This window comes from Nicotiana tomentosiformis, chromosome 6 (genome assembly GCF_000390325.3).
Source record: "Nicotiana tomentosiformis chromosome 6, ASM39032v3, whole genome shotgun sequence".
NCBI lineage: Eukaryota > Viridiplantae > Streptophyta > Magnoliopsida > Solanales > Solanaceae > Nicotiana > Nicotiana tomentosiformis.
The window spans coordinates 103,525,808-103,545,749 of NC_090817.1; the positions used below are offsets into that span (position 1 = coordinate 103,525,808).

Genomic DNA, 19,942 nt, shown 5'->3' on the forward strand with positions numbered 1-19,942 from the left:
CAGGTCTTATGGAGGTGGCCATAAATAGCATTCAAATTTGATCAAATTTTATGAGTGGAAAGATTTTTTTAATATGGTAATTGGATCCCCAAGCATTTGCCATATATATATATATTGTGAGCATGTGATTTTTGCCCGACTAAAATATTCCTATAGAAATTCACAAATAGACTTTTCTTAATTGTTTTTAGTTTTATAGAATTTGTAGGAATTTTGGTTAAAAGTTGCTTGCATTTAGTTGCATATTTAACATGCTAAAATCATAAGAAAAATACCAAAATATCTAAAGTATTTCGTGCATAACATTTTAGGTCTAGTTGCATTTAGGATTTAATTGCATGATTTAATTACATTATTAAAAGAAAATCACAAAAAATATGAGTCGTTTTTACACTTTTAGCTTTAAATTGCAAATTAGTAATTCTTCTTTTATTAGTCTAAATTCATTAATTATGGTAAAATAGATAACTAGGTTTATTTCTACAAATTAGATTGATTTAGCACTTAATTTAGGTTTTTAATTAATTAATTTTTATTAGGATTTAAAATCAAGAAAAAAGAAAAGAAAAGAAAGAAAAAATCTGTTTGGTTCTGAATTTGGGCCAAAAACAATTTCTGGCCCAAATAATTCCCCCGAATTATCCAGCTCGCCCAGCCCAATGCCTCAACGTCTGAACCCATGACCCGTCCCAAAACGGCCGACCCGCCCCTATTTCCCCATTCAATCTCGGCCCTTCACTCCTAACTCATCCGATGGTTATTATTCACCCTCACCTAAATATATAAGCCTAATATCAAGAAACCCTAACCCTATCTCCATCCTAACCAAACGGCGCCCCCTCCACCTTCTCTCGCTGCTGCTATACCCGAAACCCACCGGAAAAATCAAACCCGCGCACCTCACGTGCTCCCTCCTCTCTCCTCATGCCACATAGCCTAACTAACTCTGACAACAAGATTATTCCTTCCGGATATTTCGCGTCTAGATTCTCTTTGGGGCAATTTTTAGATTAATGGGAGCCATGGATCGATTGACAATCAATCCATGCCCTCCATTTGGCCCGAAATATCGTCCACACAAAGAGTTTGGGGGTTTTGGATTTGGAAGGAGGGCAGGGCTATATATATCTAAGGTCTTAGGGAAGAAAGGGGGAGGAAAAAAAAAGGTTCAGAGACAAAATTTCCGGGTAAATATTCTAGGACAATCTTTCAGTCCAAAAAGGGGAGAGAAGAAAAGTTCTAGGGTTTTGGAGAGTAAAACTTTTTCTTCGGCTTAAGTTTCTTCGCTAGGACTTCTGTTCTTGGAGTTTCTAAACAAGAATACTAAAAATTTAGTTTAGTTGTCAATTTCCTTCTCGAATTCCAGAAAACAAAAAAAATCAGTTTAGTTTTCTTAGTATTTCAGCTTTTCTTTTGGTTTTCTGATTTTAAAAAAATGAAGATTATCTGAGGCCGGAAGCTGAGTCGAGGTTGTTCGAGCTGTTCATTGCTTGCTATTTGAGGTCCATTTGCGGCTCCATTCGCGCCGAGCAAATTTCAGTCCGGGTTTTTGTTCGAGTCATAGTTGTCGTTTTGCTCAATCTTTGTTGTCGCACCTCATTGTATTCACTTTCAGCATTCATTGAAATCTTTACACGCGTCCAGGTTCATCTCTTTGCTCTTTCCTATCGTGTTATGGTATTGTTCGTAATGTGTTGCTAGTTGAGATTTTGTCAAAAAATGAAGAATGTCTGCAAGTTGGTTTAGGTGTGATTATTTTATAATGCAATTTTCTTGTGAATCCTACTGATTTTCTTTTGTTAGTTTTGGTATGTTTGAACAAACCAGATTAGTGGTATGGATGTTGAGGAAGTATCTAATTAGTGATTTACGCCTTATGGTCTTCATGAGTATTTTTTGTGGATTCTTGTTAGCTTCATTGTGAAATGAGTGCTGAAATTTCTTTGAAATTGTTTCTTTGTCGGCTCAGCTCTATCTTTCGATTTAAGCTGCATATCTTGGGGTTAAAACAATAGATTCACTGTTATGTGGAATAGAACTTTGAATTGTTTAGAACAAATTGTGAAGAAATGTTGCTTTCTCCAATCCAAACCTTTACTTAGTGGATTTCTGTTGAGTATTCTTCTTTCCAGTCTAGGTAGGTTCTTATCTTATCATTGTTTAGTTGAATGAAGTTGAAATTGTTTTAAAATTGTACTGTTTCCCATACTCCATTTTTTTTTTCATAATCCCGGAAACCTCTAAGTCGATTGAGCTATTAGAGATATTTTTTTTTTGGAGCCATGGACTGCTGTCGTTGCTATTGCTGTTTTACTGAGCTTTAACGTTCTCTTATCTCGCTTTCATTTGTTTTTTTTTTAGAATTGGTTTGTGCAATCAGGTATTCATTTGAGAACCTGTCTCTGTATTGGTAAACAGGAATTAATTCCTCTGTTCTCTCCATGAAACTTCGACTCATTGTCGCCTTTGCATGATTGAATCCTTTTCTGAGTAGTTTGTCTATTAGAAGATTTAAACTTGTTTAACTTCATGGTGATTTATTTCTATTTTGCTTGGGGCCACGAATGTTGAAAAGAGAAGATTCAGTTGTTTTAATTTATGCTCCTTTAAATTTCGTTGATAGCTTATGTTGTTCTTCTACATGTTAAAACATATTCATGAACCTGACTAATGTTAAGTTGGGTTAGCTGTTTGTATAATGCGAGATTTCCAATTGAATGCCACTTTAGCTCGGAAATCTGGATTTCGGCTAACTAGCATCTGGCGAACACAATTAGGAAGGCCGTTTGTAATTTCGATTGAGTTACATTGTTCGTATCATGAATTGAAAGGGAAGTTAGGAAATAATCGACCTTTTAGGCCCAATTTTGTTTTTAGCCCACTTGTTTGTTTATGAACCAGAACTGAAATCAAATTACGATGTCCATAAAGTAGTTATTAATTTACAATTATCATACATTAATCTCACAATGTAGGTAATCAATCTTGAACATCGTAGTTTTCTTTAGGTGCGATTAAATAAATTGTAGTGACTATGGGTACGGTTCCCGTGGCATAGTCATGATACGTAATCCCCAATTCGGGTGTGCATTTCATGTGACCCGACCATAACTTCAAACAATAATAAAAATAAGTATGTCGTAAATCGCGGGTGCATTTCATGTGGCGCGATTTGCGATATATGCCAGAATGACAAGTGTACGACATCGTGACTTGTTCCAGAAATAATTCCATAAATAATTAAAAGCGGTTAAAAAGCTAAAATGCACAATAGGTTATAAACATGTATTAATCAGATAATTAGGCCGATTATTGATAGTTGAGCGACCGTGCTAAAACTACGGAATTCGGGAGTGCCTCACACCTTCTCCCGGGTTAACAGAATTCCTTACCCGATTTTCTGTGTTCGCGGACCATTAATAGAGTCAAATTTTCTCGATTTGGGATTTAAAATAAACTGGTGACTTGGGACACCATAAATTATCCCAAGTGGCGACTCTGATTTAATAAATAATCCCATTTCGAATATTGTCACTTTAATTGGAAAAACTCCCCTATCCCCGTTCGGAAAAAGGAGGTGTGACAGCTCTGGCGACTCTGCTGGGGATCGAACCCAGAATCTTTGGTTCAGGGTTCAGAATTCGAGCTTAGATGACTGTTATACTTGGATTTTACTTATTATCTGATTTTTTACGTGTTTGAGCCTAATGTGCTAAATGCCTATTTTTACTGCTTTGATATTGTTTGGACTGTATATAAACTGTCACGAAACCATTTTCCTCTCTGAGTCTTCTAAATCTTCTGGGAAGTGCACGCTGGCGTGACTTCTTTTCTGTTAATGTCATTTCCTAATTTAGAACGAGGATCGGATCAGTTACAAAGCCGGATGGCCTTTTGGTTACCGGTACGTTGCCCCCCCTCGGCTCGAGTTGTCCGCTCGGGTAAGCCAGGTCTAGAACAATACACCCAGGATTAAAACTTAGAATAACACAGCCTCATGCCGGATCCCTAGTAGGTACGTTTGCTTGCATCACGTGCATTCGACTTAGGGGACTCAACACAGGGGTTGGGTCCGTCTAGGACAGGTGTATCCAAAATTAAAGGACCATCCTGATACATTCTTTACGTGCTACTTGTGCATTAATTTGCTTGGCTTGTATGTTGACTGGCTTCGTGAGTAAAAAAAAAAAAAATTCAAAAAAAAAAAGAAGAGAAAAACCAAGAGTGAGGTAAGACAGAAAAATACCTGTTTTTGATAATTCCGGTATTCAAAAATCCCGTTACTCTGTCGAAATTTCAAAAACAAAGAGAGAATCATTTCAAAACAAATCATATTTTTCTGTGCATCAAAATGGCAGAACTACGCGGGTCTGATTCTCACCGGATATGAGATACGTAGGCAAACCTCATCGGTTCCGGTCCACAATTTTCAAAAAATCCAAAAAAATATTTTCCTTTATCTCCTCTTTAGAAAGTCTTTCTTTTAGACCACAATTTTCAAAAAAAAAAATCGAAAAATATTTTCCTTTACTTCCTTCTTTAGAAAGTCATTCTTTTAGGCTCCAATTTTCTTTAAAAAAATACAAAAACATTTTCTTTTTAATTTTCTTCTCAAAATCCAAAAATATTTTCATTCTTCTTTCGAAAATTGAAAAGAAAATTCAAGATTCAAAAATATTTTCTTAAATTTTTTAGAAGTATTTCTTTCATAAATTCAAAATAAAATTCTAAAAATCCAAAAATATTTCCCTTTTCCTTTTTTTAGAAGTTTTTTCTTTCGAAATTCCGAAAAATAATTATAAAATCAAAATTCAAAAAAAAAGAAATATTTTCTTTTTTCTTTAGAAGTCTTGCTTTTTCAAAAAAATTAAAAAAAAACAGAATAATCAAATTCCAAAAATATTTTCTTTTAAAAAATAATAATAATAAAAATAAAAATTGACCACTTCGCAAACACAACCCTAAAATCTTCTCCTCCGAAGCGTTGAAAGACCGTATTTGCAAAAGTGGCCGTGATTTGTTTTCGTTTATATTTTTCAAAAATTATAATGATAGTAATCTTTTCATGGTCAGTTTTGTACAAAATTTTAATCTAGTCACCCTAATTTAAAATGTGTAGAATGAGCACCGTTCAGAACTTACCTGTGAAGGTTATGGATCAGATTCCACTGGCACTCCACATGTGGTGGGAGGATTTGGGAAAACAAGGACGAGATATGGTCAACCAATACCTAGGGGCGCTCACTGGACTATTGAAAATTCAACCTAGAAGGGACCTGATAGAGGCATTAGTGGCATTCTGGGACCCCGCTCATAATGTTTTACACTTCTCAGATTTTGAGCTTACGCCCACTTTGGAAGAAATAGCGGGTTATACTGGGAGCACGGAAGGACTGAGACACAAGTACCTGGTATCTCCAAGGACTGTTACTCCCCACAAGTTTCTGGACTTATTAAAGATAAGCAGACAAATCAAGACGGGAAGTCTAGCACGGGGAATTTCCACCTTTCATTTTCTATATCAGCGATACGGGCATCTAGGGGGATTCGAAGACCCTGAAAATGGACTCTGCAGTAAAGGAAACCGATCAAAATGGGAGACCCATAGATGTTTTGCCTTCATGGTGGCATTTTTAGGACTTTTGGTGTTTCCAAGGGAGGACGGGCACATTGATTTGCGGATAGCCGGGGTTGTCCACGTTCTGACTACTCAGGCCAAGAGTACTCTCGCACCCATGATCGTATCAGATATATTCCGAGCCCTCACGTTCTGTAAGGCCGGAGCCAGCTTTTTCGAGGGATGCAACCTGTTGTTGCAAGTATGGATGATCGAACACCTCTGTCATCGTCCTCGATACATGAACTATGGGTCTACGGGAAAAAACTGCATTGAAGAGTTTAGTGCACGAGTAACAGGATTTGAGATGCCGAAAGGGGTCAAAGATTGGATTACCCGCCTTCAATCTACGACCGCAGATCAGGTAGAATGGACATTGGGTTGGCTTCCCGTTGATGAGATTGTTTATATGCCCACCACTGGTCCCTACTTCTTGCTAATGGGTCTCCGAAGCATCCAACCCTATGCTCCGTACCGGGTTTTGAGACAGCTTGGAAGATGCCAGACAGTTCCTAGAGATGAAGATCTTAGCACTTATGTGGTCGAAATCCGTCCTGATGCCCAATTTCCCGAAGAAGTGGTTCGTAAAATTTGGAGCGAATGCCAGTATTTGGGGGCAAATACCCGAGTACGTGATTTTTCTAAAGGTGAGGTCTTACCTAGTTATGTTGCCTGGTATGGAAAGAGAGTCGCGACGAGTGGTGAACCCGAACGACCAACTAAAAGACCTCATATCCAAGAATTTGTTGACGCATCGCAGGAGCAGTGGGCTTGGTTAGCCAAAGAAAGGGAGTACCGGACCACCATAAGCAAGCTCGAAGGGCAAATTGAAAAAATCAAATTTGATGGTAGTTTGCAGGCAGCTGAAGATGCAGGGGAAAAGAAGAGGTTGGCCAAGGAAAATGAAGCCCTTCGAGCCCAAATTCAGAGAATGAAGATAGCCGCCGAGACACCAGCAAGAAGTGAGAGAGATGAGAAAATTATAACCAACCTGAGGCGGAAAGTGCATGATTACGGTTTTGACTTGACAAAGGTCGAGGGGGATTTGTTCAATGCTCAAGCAAATCTGGCCAAAGGTGCGGAAGAACACGCTAGATTAGCCCACCAGTTGAAGCAGAAATATGACAAAGAAGTAGCGATTTTGCAGGAAAAGTTGGTTGCTCTGGAAAATGAAATGATTAAGCAAACAAAGGATTTCAGGACAGAAAGAGAGCATTGCTATGCACTGATTTACCAACTACAAGAAAGCCTGAAGCAGTTACAAGACCAAAGCAACACAGATACACAAGTATTAGAGGCTCGGGCCCAGCAGATTGGACGTTTGCTGCAAGAAAAGGGTGTCATCAGAATGAGGATTAAAGAGATAGCTGATTATGTTGTAATGAAATGCCATGAATGTGAAGACATGACCAAGTCTATGTTTTTTGCTTCTGTAATGACATTCGTCCGACAACTGATGGTTGACCTAGACCGCCTCCAAGAAGATATTGCCTGCAGGCCTATGCGGAGACCGGCTGATGTCCCGCAAGCCTCCGGAGTACCAGTGGATGCTCTTATGTATTTTTGATTTCCTTTAGTAGTCTGTGTTTTACTTTCTTTGAGTCTTGTTCGCCTTTGTCAAAGTTGTCTATTACTTTATGCCGAGTCTGTAGATTTTCCTTTTTTGCAGTCATCTCTACTTTAGTCCTTGTAATAGAAAATCCAAAAAGATTGTCTTTTATTAATGAAATAAATTATTTCGCGTCTATTGCTCTGAACTACGTAATGATCTGATTCATGCGGCGTCATGATACGTAGGCAATCCCCATAGGATTCGATCATATTCTTAAAAGAAAAAAGGGGCCAAACTAAAAAAGAGAGGAAAGAATAAGAACTAAAAGAGTGAAACATAGCAGGAGGTGAGAGGGAAAAGTCAGGATTTGGAGAATTTGGAAAAGCCGGGATGAAACATACGAACCGTCGCAAAGCATTTAGGAACGTTAACTGCTCAGGTGCATTGCATATCCAATGTGCGATTACCTATCTGCAAATTGCTTTTAAAACTGACCAAGTTTTTGTGTGTGAACAGAGACAGGTTTTGTTTTAGGTGGTTAGTTTGTTGGCATCCTGGCAAGTCACCCTTATAACACCAGATCAAAGTGCAAGGCAGTCATGACTAGCAAAGAATTGGACACGGGTATTGTCGACCCGCCAAGGGAGGTTGTAGAATCGGTGTCTGAATTGAAAGAAGAGGTCTACAGGTTAAAGCATCAAATGGCAGAAATGTATCAAGCCTGGGTCAGGGGGCATCCCCCACCTTCATTCCCCGCTAACTACTCGGAAAATCCGGCTTTCATTCCACCACTATCACAAGCCCAAGATCCCATTACCATTGACCTTTCCCCTCAGCACGCACCAGGCTTTACCCCTTATCACCACTACCCTGGCACCTCGTCCCAAACCTTTCATGCTCCACCAGCCAAAACAACTGCATACCCTGCTCCGACATCCGCTCCTATTTTCGTAGCCCCTCCGCGAGCTACCCTTCACAGATATTCTAGCGAACCCGCGTTCCAAGCTCCAGATACCCAATATTATGTTCCAGAACCAACTTTCAAAGTCGCGGATCCTTATTCCCATGCCCCTCGCTTTGAACCTCTTGTCGAAACTGACAAACCATCCCGGAATGTGGAGCAGGACGAGATGTTCAGGAAAGTGAAGAGCCTAGAGCAATCTTTGAAGAACATGCAAGGGATAGGAAGCCAAGTAAGTGTGGCTTACAAGGATTTATGCTTATTTCCGGATGTTCAACTGCCCGCTGGGTTCAAGATGCCCAAGTTTGACCCGTACGATGGACATGGAGATCCCGTGGCCCATTTGAGAGGCTTCTGCAGCAATATGAGAGGCGCCGGTGGGAAAGATGAATTATTAATGGCATATTTCAGTCAGAGTCTGAGTGGGGCAGCTTTAGAATGGTACACCCGCCAAGACACTAGCAGGTGGTACACATGGGATGACTTGGCTCAGGCCTTTGCTCGGCACTTTCAGTACAATATAGACATTGTCCCGGATCGCCTATCTTTGACCAAGGTAGAGAAGAGGCCCAATGAAAGCTTTAGGGAATATGGTTTCAGATGGAGAGAACAAGCTGCACGAGTCTACCCTCCAATGGAGGAAGATGAGATGGTCGAGTACTTTCTTCAAGCCCTAGAGCCCACTTACTTTGGCCATTTGATCTCAGCCATAGGTAAGTCCTTCAACGATGTGGTAAAGATGGGAGGAATGGTGGAAGAGGGACTCAAGTCAAGCAAGATCATGAGCTACTCTGCCATAAAAGCGACCACACAGGCAATTCAAAGTGGCACCGGAAGCCTGTTAGGCAAAAAGAAGAAAGAAGATGTCGCTATGTTTGTCTCTGGATCATGGCGTGGCCCAAGGGGTCCGCCTCACCAGTACACCCAAACTCGACCCCAACCTCAAGCCTACACCCAAGCTCCATATAATCCATCTCAGCACTATCTCCCGCTACAAGACCCTCGATATTCTGTCGAGCTACCCCAATACCATGTTCACCACGCACAGTCATATGCTCAACCCCCTCCTTACCTGCAATGGCGTGCTCCAACTCCACAAAATCTTTATACACCCCCACAACCATACCAAAACCCTACTGGTCCAAGTTTTCGACCGAAGCCAGATTACAGAAAAGAGAGGCAACAACGGAAAGAAACCTTCACCCCTCTTGGAGAGTCCTATACCAGTTTGTTTCAGAGGTTGAGGCAGTTGGACGTTTTGAGGCCGATTGAGCCCAAGATACCAAATCTGCCTCCAAGGAACCTTGATTACTCCCTTAAATGTGCATATTGTTCTGATGCTCCGGGGCACGACACGAAGAAGTGCTGGCATTTGAAGAGGGCGGTCCAAGAGCTTATTGATACAAATCAAATTGTGGTCCAGAGCCCGGAGGCGCCAAACATCAACCAAAATCCTTTGCCGGCCCATGCAGAGACACATATGATCGAGATAGTTCATAAGGATGGGGAGCCCAAAAACTCTTCCAAGTCTGTCATGATGATCCGGGATAGCGAAAGTAATCCAGTCAAAGCTCTAGATTCTGCAAAAGCAATGTCCTTGGCAATCAAAGGGGTGTCGGAGAAGCCAAGCGCGCTCAACATGAAGCCTTCTGTATTGGTTGTGAAAGGGCCTCCGGTTGATGTTGAAGCGAACCAGGAGAGGCAAAAGGTGGTCGTGCCAGGGGTCCCGGGCAAGCCTGTCATAATCGTGGAAGGGGCTCGTGTTACCCCCATTATCATTAAGCCAGTAATCCAGTTATCGATGGTTGACACAAAGGCCGTCCCATGGAATTACAAACAGGTGGTAATAACATACAAAGGGAAAGAAGTAGAAGAAGAAATCAATGAAACCGGAGGACTAACTCGTTCTGGGAGATGTTTTGCCCCAGAAGAACTGAGGAAAACCAAGCCATCCAAGGACGGCCACATCCCAGTAAAAAAGCCGATCACCGAAGAAGAGGCTGAGGAATTCCTGAAAAAGATAAAAATGCAAGACTATTCCATTGTAGAACAGTTGAGGAAAACACCAGCTCAGATCTCTCTTCTGTCTTTGTTGATACATTCAGATGAACACCGCAAAGCCCTGATGAAGATTTTGAACGAGGCCCATGTTCCTGATAAGATCATGGTGAACCACTTGGAAAAGATTGCTAACAAGATTTTCGAAGCGAACAGGATCACTTTCTCAGATGATGAACTCCCTATAGAGGGTACAGAACACAATCGAGCTCTTTATCTCACAGTGAAGTGCGAGGATTTTGCTGTCTCAAGGGTACTGGTGGATAACGGTTCTAGTGCGAATATTTGCCCTCTGTCCACTTTGCAAAAGTTGAAGATTGGCACCGAAAGGATCCACATTAATAATGTATGCGTTCGAGGCTTCGATGGAGGAGGGAAAGATTCTGTCGGTGATATAATGCTAAATTTGTCAATAGGGCCGGTTGAGTTCACTATGGAGTTCCAAGTGCTAGATGTGACTGCCTCTTATAACTTGTTGTTGGGCAGGCCCTGGATCCACACTGCCAAGGCAATCCCGTCTTCTCTGCATCAAATGGTAAAGTTCGAATGGGACAAACAGGAAATAGTTGTGCATGGTGATGAGAACTTATCTGCTTACAATGACACAATCGTTCCATTTATTGAAGTTGAAGATGATAAAGGGCCTTGGGTTTACCAAATGTTCGAAACAGTGTCTGTCGGGAAAATTCCCGAAGGAGAATGCATCCTAGGTCCAAAGATACCATCCGCGTCTGTCATGGTAGCAAATGAAATGTTGAAGAATGGTTTTCTGCCAGGCAAAGGTCTGGGTTCATCTCTGCAGGGTATTGTGCATCCGGTGTGCCCACGTGAAAGTTTTGGTACATTTGGTTTGGGATTCACACTCACAGGGAAGGACGTGAAAAAGGCTAAAATTTTGAAAGGAAAGGCATGGTCACTTCCTAAGCCTGTTCCACATATCTCCAAGTCTTTTGTCAAGCCAGGGGTCGCAAAACGCCCAATATCAGCGGTCCCAAAACCTGTGGTCGACTTTGATAAAGAGTTGATCAAGAGGTTCCAGAGTTTGTTTGATGAGGTTAATATGGTAGAAGTCGGGGAAGGTTCCAGTAATGCCGATGTGCAGCTCGTTGGGCCAAATGTGAAGCTTAGCAATTGGAAAGCTACTCCTCTCCCCGCCCGGAAGGAGTTTTGGTAGTTTGCTTTGTTTTCCTTTCTGCTATCTGGGTTATTCCAGGGTTGTAATCCAGATTTTTATTTTTTGCTTGTTTTGATGTACAAACCCTCCTATCCTTTTATTTTCAATGAAATACAATTTCCCGTTTTCCATTAATCCTGACAGCATTTCATTTTTGTTTTTGCTTTCTGTACAGTTCCTTTTATGTTGGTTTCAATGACATGACATGCATGAGGAATTTTCAGCCAAATCTTAAAAGCCAATCTAATTCTGAAACAACGATCCAAGAAGTAGAGGGTGATGATGAAACAGAATACGATGAAGAGGCGGTATTTGAGGAAGTCAGTAGAGAACTAAAACACTTCGAAGAAAAACCCAAGCCTAATTTGAATGAAACCGAAGCAATCAATTTAGGGGATCAAAATAATGTCAGAGAAACCAAGATAAGTGTGCATCTGGAACCGCAAATCAAGGAAGAAATAATCAAAACACTATTTGCATACAAAGATGTCTTTGCATGGTCGTATGACGACATGCCGGGCTTGAGTACTGATTTGGTAGCTCATAAATTGCCAACCGACCCTACATTCCCTCCTGTCAAGCAAAAGTTAAGAAAGTTCAAGACTGATATGAGTGTGAAGATTAAAGAAGAAATCACAAAGCAACTGGAGGCAAAGGTCATTAGGGTCACTCACTATCCCACTTGGTTAGCTAATGTGGTACCAGTACCAAAGAAGGATGGTAAGACGAGGGTGTGTGTTGATTATCGTGATCTCAACAAGGCAAGTCCAAAAGATAACTTTCCATTGCCGAATATCCACATTCTGATTGATAATTGTGCCAAGCACGAGATCGGGTCTTTCGTGGATTGTTATGCGGGATATCATCAGATCCTGATGGACGAGGAAGACGCAGAAAAGACAGCATTCATCACGCCATGGGGGACGTATTGCTACCGGGTAATGCCATTCGGTTTAAAGAATGCTGGGGCAACTTACATGAGGGCAATGACTACTATATTTCATGACATGATACACAAGGAAATTGAGGTTTATGTAGATGATGTGATCATAAAGTCAAAGAAGCAGTCTGACCATGTTGGGGATTTGAGAAAGTTTTTCCAAAGGCTCCGCAGGTACAACCTCAAGCTCAATCCGGCGAAATGTGCATTTGGTGTTCCGTCGGGGAAACTGTTGGGATTCATAGTCAGTCGACGCGGCATCGAGTTGGATCCGTCAAAGATTAAGGCCATCCAAGAACTACCACCACCAAAGAATAAAACTGAGGTGATGAGCCTGCTCGGGAGGTTAAACTACATCAGCAGGTTTATTGCTCAACTCACGACGACTTGTGAGCCCATATTTAAGTTACTAAAGAAAAATGCTGCGGTTAAGTGGACTGATGAGTGTCAGGAAGCATTTGATAAGATCAAGAATTACCTGCTGAACCCCCCTGTGTTGGTCCCGCCAGAACCTGGGAGACCTTTAATCCTCTATTTGACAGTCACGGATAATTCTTTTGGTTGTGTGTTGGGTCAACACGACATCACGGGCAAGAAAGAGCAAGCCATTTATTACCTCAGCAAGAAGTTCACTCCTTATGAGGTTAAGTATACTCAGAGGTTAAGTATACTCTTCTTGAAAGGACATGTTGCGCCCTGACTTGGGTGGCGCAAAAGTTGAAGCATTATCTGTCATCCTACACTACTTACCTCATTTCTCGCATGGATCCTCTAAGGTATATCTTTCAGAAGCCTATGCCCACAGGGAGGTTGGCAAAGTGGCAGATTTTACTCACAGAATTTGACATCATCTATGTGACTCGAACCGCGATGAAAGCCCAAGCCCTAGCCGATCACTTGGCCGAGAATCCGGTGGATGAAGTATATGAGCCACTGAAGACTTATTTTCCTGATGAAGAAGTGATGTATGTTGATGGGGCTGATCATGATGAAAAGCCAGGTTGGAAACTCTTCTTTGATGGAGCTGCTAATATGAAAGGTGTCGGAATAGGGGCTGTACTCATTTCTGAAACAAGGCATCACTACCCTGTAACAGCTCGACTTCGATTTTATTGCACTAACAACATAGCTGAATATGAGGCATGCATTCTGGGTTTGAGGCTAGCTATAGATATGTGAGTTCAAGAAATATTGGTTTTGGGAGACTCAGATTTGCTGGTTCACCAGATTCAGGGAGAATGGGAAACCCGTGATTTGAAGCTCATACCGTATCGACAATGTCTGCATGATCTTTGTCAACGATTCAGGTCGGTAGAGTTCAGGCATATTCCCAGGATTCATAATGAGATTGCCGACGCCTTGGCTACTCTGGCATCAATGTTACACCATCCGGATGAGATTTATGTCGACCCTCTGCAAATCCAAATCCGTGATCAGCATGCCTATTGCAATTTGGTTGAGGAGGAACTTGATGGTGAGCCTTGGTTCCATGATGTCAAGGAATACATCAAATCAGGGGTATATCCGGCACATGCCACAGGCGATCAAAAGAGAACCATTCGACGTCTGGCTAGTGGATTTTTCTTAAGTGGGGGAATATTGTACAAGAGAACTCCAGATCTAGGATTACTAAGGTGTATAGATGCTAAACAAGCCTCGACTATCATGGCCGAAGTGCATTCCGGGGTTTGCGGGCCACATATGAGTGGGTACGTCTTGGCGAAGAAGATTCTTCGAGCAGGTTATTATTGGCTCACCATGGAACGTGATTGCATCAGCTTTGTTCGCAAATGTCATCAATGCCAGGTGCACGGTGATTTGATTCATTCCCCGCCATCTGAGCTGCACACAATGTCGGCACCTTGGCCCTTTGTTGCTTGGGGCATGGATGTCATTGGACCAATTGAGCCGGCAGCGTCAAACGGGCATAGGTTTATTCTGGTGGCCATTGATTACTTTACCAAGTGGGTCGAAGCTGTAACTTTCAAGTCCGTGACCAAGAAGGCAGTGGTAGTTTTTGTTCATTCAAACATCATTTGCCGGTTTGGAATTCCCAAGGTAATCATCACAGATAATGCTGCTAACCTCAACAGTCATTTGATGAAAGAGGTATGCCAACAGTTCAAGATTATGCATCGAAACTCCACTCCATATCGTCCTAAGGCAAACGGAGCTGTTGAGGCTGCTAACAAGAACATAAAGAAGATACTTCGTAAAATGGTGCAAGGTTCGAGGCAATGGCATGAAAAGTTACCATTTGCTTTGCTAGGTTATCGCACTACTGTCCGCACTTCAATAGGTGCAACCCCCTATTTGCTAGTATATGGAACCGAGGCAGTGATACCTGCGGAAGTTGAGATTCCATCCCTGCGGGTCATTGTTGAAACTGAAATTGATAATGATGAGTGGGTCAAAACTCGGCTAGAGCAATTGAGTTTGATTGATGAAAAAAGATTGGCAGCAGTATGCCATGGTCAACTGTATCAGAGAAGAATGGCAAGAGCATACAACAAGAAGGTGCGTCCCCGAAAATTTGAGGTGGGTCAGCTGGTATTGAAACGCATCCTCCCACATCAGACTGAAGCTAAAGGCAAGTTCGCCCCAAACTGGAAGGGTCCGTTCATTGTGACAAAGGTGTTGCCCAATGGTGCTTTGTATTTAACAGACATAAAAGGTAAATGTGTGGATATGGCTATCAATTCTGATGCAGTCAAGAGATATTATGTATGATTTCTTTGCTTATCTTCAATCGCATTTTGTACTAGACACGTTCAAAGTTGGAATGACGAAGGCATTTTATTCTGCTATCCCAAACACTTTTAGCATTTGTTACCTTTTTTTTAGCCTTATTTATTTTCTTTCATACCCCTCTTTTGGAATCAGAAGCAGTGTTAGAAATATAAAAGAAATAAAAAAAGAGAAAAGAATAAAAAAAAAAAGAAGAAAAAAAAAAGAAGGAAAAGAGAAAAGCAAAGAAAGAAAAAAAAGAAAGGAGAAAAAGAAAAGCAAAGTAACAAAAACAAAACTCTTATTTTGGAACTATGTTAGACTTGATTCCTTTTAAGGATACGTAGGCAGCCTTACTCTGAGGTTCAGTCCCATCAAATAAAATTCAAAATTTCCCAGATTCAAAAAAGAACTGGGGCAGAAGTTTTAGTTTTGCAATAGGTCTGATTCCAAAAGTTGTAATTTTGAACCCTTTCATCTTAAGTCATGTTGAGCCTTATACCACCTTTTCTTTCTAACCCTTTCCAAAAGCCTACACTACGATCCAAAGAAAGACCTTCCGATCAATCTTTGAGGATGCCAAGTCAAGTGAGATGGAGGTATGATTTCCATCATGGGTAACACTTTGTTCATTGGGTACAAAGAAAATAAATAAAATGAGAGAGTCTTATTGGTGAAAACCTTCACGGGCACCGTAAGGCGATGGTGAGCTGAGGAAAAATTTAAAATGAGAGAGTCTTATTGGTGAAAACCCTCACGGGCACCGTAAGGCGACAATGAGTTGAGAGAGGAGCAAATGAGAGAGGTTTGCTGGTGAAAACCCCTCGGGGCATTACAAGCTGAATCAGGTTCATGACTTTACAAAGAAATTGAATTATGGAAAACCCGGTTTTGAAGTATGAAGACATGGCATGAACTGAAATGTGATTAGTTGGATGGATTAGGCTGATCAGTCCGAAATGCATGTCATGATCATTGGAGCCAGTTGCTTCATTCAGATAAGTCTCTTTTCCATTTTTCTTCAAATAGTCATCGCTGTTTTTTTCTTTTGTTTTATTCCTAATTCTCGAAGTCACTTCGCTTCGTTTCTTTTGGGTCTATTCTTCTAAGTCTCAGTCAAATTAGTCTGTTGTTAAGCAAGCAAGAAAGGACTTCAAAGCCCACTACCAACTTTTTATTTGCACTAAGCGAAATTCGGCCAGGCACATCCCAAGTGACATGATGTAGAATTAGCAGTGCGGGGGTAACTGAAGTTCAGGTGGTCAAGTGATTCGTGAATTTGTAGGAAATGCAAAGGTTCGACAGTTGTCAGAATGAAAGTACCATACGGCGAGTTGAGTGTAAGGGATTCAAGTCATTCAGAGGTTTTGTGTTCGAGGTCCGATTGAAAGGTCAAACAATTCTTTGTAGCCCGAAGCAGCTAATCAGAATGAAGCGGGATAGTGACAGAAGCAGACACCTTCAGCAAGGATGCCACAAACTAACCGCCACAGTTTCAAACTGACAAAATTTTCTTTGTTTCAAGCAGGGGCAAGAAATCTTGTTTGCTTTGCCAAGAATCCTCCATGAGAAAGCATGTTCCAGATAAGTTCAGTTTTAAGTTTCCAGGACCCTCCTGGATAATGGGATTTAATTTCAAATTTTCAGGACCCTCCTAGATAATGGGATCTAGTTTTAAGTTTTCAGGACCCTCCTGGATAATGGGATGCAACTAACAATCAACGAATGTTCCTGGTACAAACTGGGGCAAAAACTTTTCTCTGTTTTGTCTGTGTTGTCATGATTGCAGGCGCCCACCTGAAAAACAAGGGAATTCATTTCTGTTTTAAGTCAGCACAGGCGCCCACCTGGAAAACGAGGGAATTTATTTCGGTTTTAAGTCATCAGGCGCCCACCTGGAGAACGAGGGAATTCATTCAAGTTTTTAAGTCATCAGGCCCCCACCTGGAGAATGAGGGAATTTATTTCGAGTTTTTAAGTCATCAGGCGCCCACCTGGAGAATGAGGAAATTTATTTTAAGTTTTTAAGTCATCAGGCGCCCACCTGGAGAATGAGGGAATTTATTTTAAGTTTTTAAGTCATCAGGCGCCCACCTGGAGAATGAGGGAATTTATTTCAAGTTTTTAAGTCATCAGGCGCCCACCTGGAGAATGAGGGAATTTATTTCAAAGTTTTTTCACAGGCGCCCACCTGGAAAACGAGAGAATTTATTTCGGTTTTAAGTCATCAGGCGCCCACCTGGAGAACGAGGGAATTCATTTCAAGTTTTTAAGTCATCAGGCGCCCACCTGGAGAATGAGGAAATTTATTTCGAGTTTTTAAGTCATCAGGCGCCCACCTGGAAAATGAGGGAATTTATTTTAAGTTTTTAAGTCATTAGGTGCCCACCTGGAGAATGAGGGAATTTATTTCGAGTTTTTAAGTCATCAGGCGCCCACCTGGAGAATGAGGGAATTTATTTTAAGTTTTTAAGTCATCAGGCGCCCACCTGGAGAATGAGGGAATTTATTTCAAGTTTTTAAGTCATCAGGCGCCCACCTAGAGAATGAGGGAATTTATTTCAAGTTTTTAAGTCATCAGGCGCCCACCTGGAGAATGAGGGAATTTATTTCAAGTTTTTAAGTCATCAGGCGCCCACCTGGAGAATGAGGGAATTTATTTCACGTTTTTAAGTCATCAGGCGCCCACCTGGAGAATGAGGGAATTTATTTTAAGTTTTTAAGTCATCAGGTGCCTACCTGGAGAATGAGGGAATTTATTTCAAGTTTTTAAGTCATCAGGCGCCCACCTGGAGAATGAGAGAATTTATTTTAAGTTTTTAAGTCATCAGGCGCCCACCTGGAGAATGAGGGAATTTATTTCAAGTTTTTAAGTCATCAGGCGCCCACCTGGAGAATGAGGGAATTTATTTCAAAGTTTTTTCATCAGGCGCCCACCTGGAGAATGAGGGAATATATTTCAAGTTTTTAGGTCATCAGGCGCCCACCTGGAGAACGAGGGAATTCATTTCAGTTTAAAGTCATCAGGCGCCCACCTGAAGAACGAGGGAAGTCACCTGCAGCTAGCAAACATCAAGGTTCAAATCAAAAGTCCGCATGAAGAACCATTCAAGACTCAAGATCAAGCTTCAGAAGACTCATAGATAGGAATCTTGTAACTCGTAACTGATAGGCTTAGTTAGTTTCTTTTTCATTTTTGACTTTGGTGTAATAAGGAGCTCAGCAAGAAAGAGCAGCAGCAGCAACAACAACAGTGAAATCACAGCTTCTCGGTAGTTCCAGCTACCAAAATTTCCAGAACTACACTGACCTGATTCCTTTAAAGCCAAGGATATGTAGGCAACCTCTGAAGCACGGTTCGGTCAAACGTTTTCAAAATGCTTCCATGGAGTATACAAACGGTCAAAAATCGCTCGTATTTGCTCAATGTATCTTTGCCCGAAAACTCTTCGTGTTTCCAAGCAAAGAGGGGCAGCTGTGAGCATGTGATTTTTGCCCGACTAAAATATTCCTATAGAAATTCACAAATAGACTTTTCTTAATTGTTTTTAGTTTTATAGAATTTGTAGGAATTTTGGTTAAAAGTTGCTTGCATTTAGTTGCATATTTAACATGCTAAAATCATAAGAAAAATACCAAAATATCTAAAGTATTTCGTGCATAACATTTTAGGTCTAGTTGCATTTAGGATTTAATTGCATGATTTAATTGCATTATTAAACGAAAATCACAAAAAATATGAGTCGTTTTTACACTTTTAGCTTTAAATTGCAAATTAGTAATTCTTCTTTTATTAGTCTAAATTCATTAATTATGGTAAAACAGATAACTAGGTTTATTTCTACAAATTAGATTGATTTAGCACTTAATTTAGGTTTTTAATTAATTAATTTTTATTAGGATTTAAAATCAAGAAAAAAGAAAAGAAAAGAAAGAAAAAATCTGTTTGGTTCTGAATTTGGGCCAAAAACAATTTCTGGCCCAAACAATTCCCCCGAATTATCCAGCTCGCCCAGCCCAATGCCTCAACGTCTGAACCCATGACCCGTCCCAAAACGGCCGACCCGCCCCTATTTCCCCATTCAATCTCGGCCCTTCACTCCTAACTCATCTGATGGTTATTATTCACCCTCACCTAAATATATAAGCCTAATATCAAGAAACCCTAACCCTATCTCTATCCTAACCAAACGGCGCCCCCTCCACCTTCTCTCGCTGCTGCTATACCCGAAACCCACCGGAAAAATCAAACCCGCGCACCTCACGTGCTCCCTCCTCTCTCCTCATGCCACATAGCCTAACTAACTCTGACAACAAGATTATTCCTTCCGGATATTTCGCGTCTAGATTCTCTTTGGGGCGATTTTTAGATTAATGGGAGCCATGGATCGATTGACAATCAATCCATGCCCTCCATTTGTCCCGAAATATCGTCCACACAAAGAGTTTGGGGGTTTTGGATTTGGAAGGAGGGCAGGGCTATATATATCTAAGGTCTTAGGGAAGAAAGGGGGAGGAGAAAAAAAAAAAGGTTCAGAGACAAAATTTCCGGGTAAATATTCTAGGACAATCTTTCAATCCAAAAAGGGGAGAGAAGAAAAGTTCTAGGGTTTTGGAGAGTAAAACTTTTTCTTCGGCTTAAGTTTCTTCGCTAGGACTTCTGTTATTGGAGTTTCTAAACAAGAATACTAAAAATTTAGTTTAGTTGTCAATTTCCTTCTCGAATTCCAGAAAACAAAAAAAATCAGTTTAGTTTTCTTAGTATTTCAGCTTTTCTTTTGGTTTTCTGATTTTAAAAAAATGAAGATTATCTGAGGCCGGAAGCTGAGTCGAGGTTGTTCGAGCTGTTCATTGCTTGCTATTTGAGGTCCATTTGCGGCTCCATTCGCGCCGAGCAAATTTCAGTCCGGGTT

At 41.1% G+C, this 19,942-nt stretch overlaps 1 protein-coding gene across 1 annotated transcript; it reads left to right on the plus strand.

Moving 5' to 3' along the window:
* Positions 1-7,768: 7,768 nt before the first annotated feature.
* LOC117273271 (uncharacterized) lies at positions 7,769-15,087 on the plus strand. Its single transcript, XM_070179215.1, has 8 exons — positions 7,769-8,595; positions 8,731-8,843; positions 9,603-10,297; positions 10,499-11,133; positions 11,538-11,682; positions 11,815-12,287; positions 12,477-12,874; positions 13,489-15,087. The coding sequence occupies exons 1-8, from the start codon at positions 7,769-7,771 to the stop codon at positions 15,030-15,032; spliced, it is 4,830 nt and encodes a 1,609-aa protein (XP_070035316.1). The 3' UTR covers positions 15,033-15,087.
* The last annotated feature ends 4,855 nt before the right edge of the window (positions 15,088-19,942 follow it).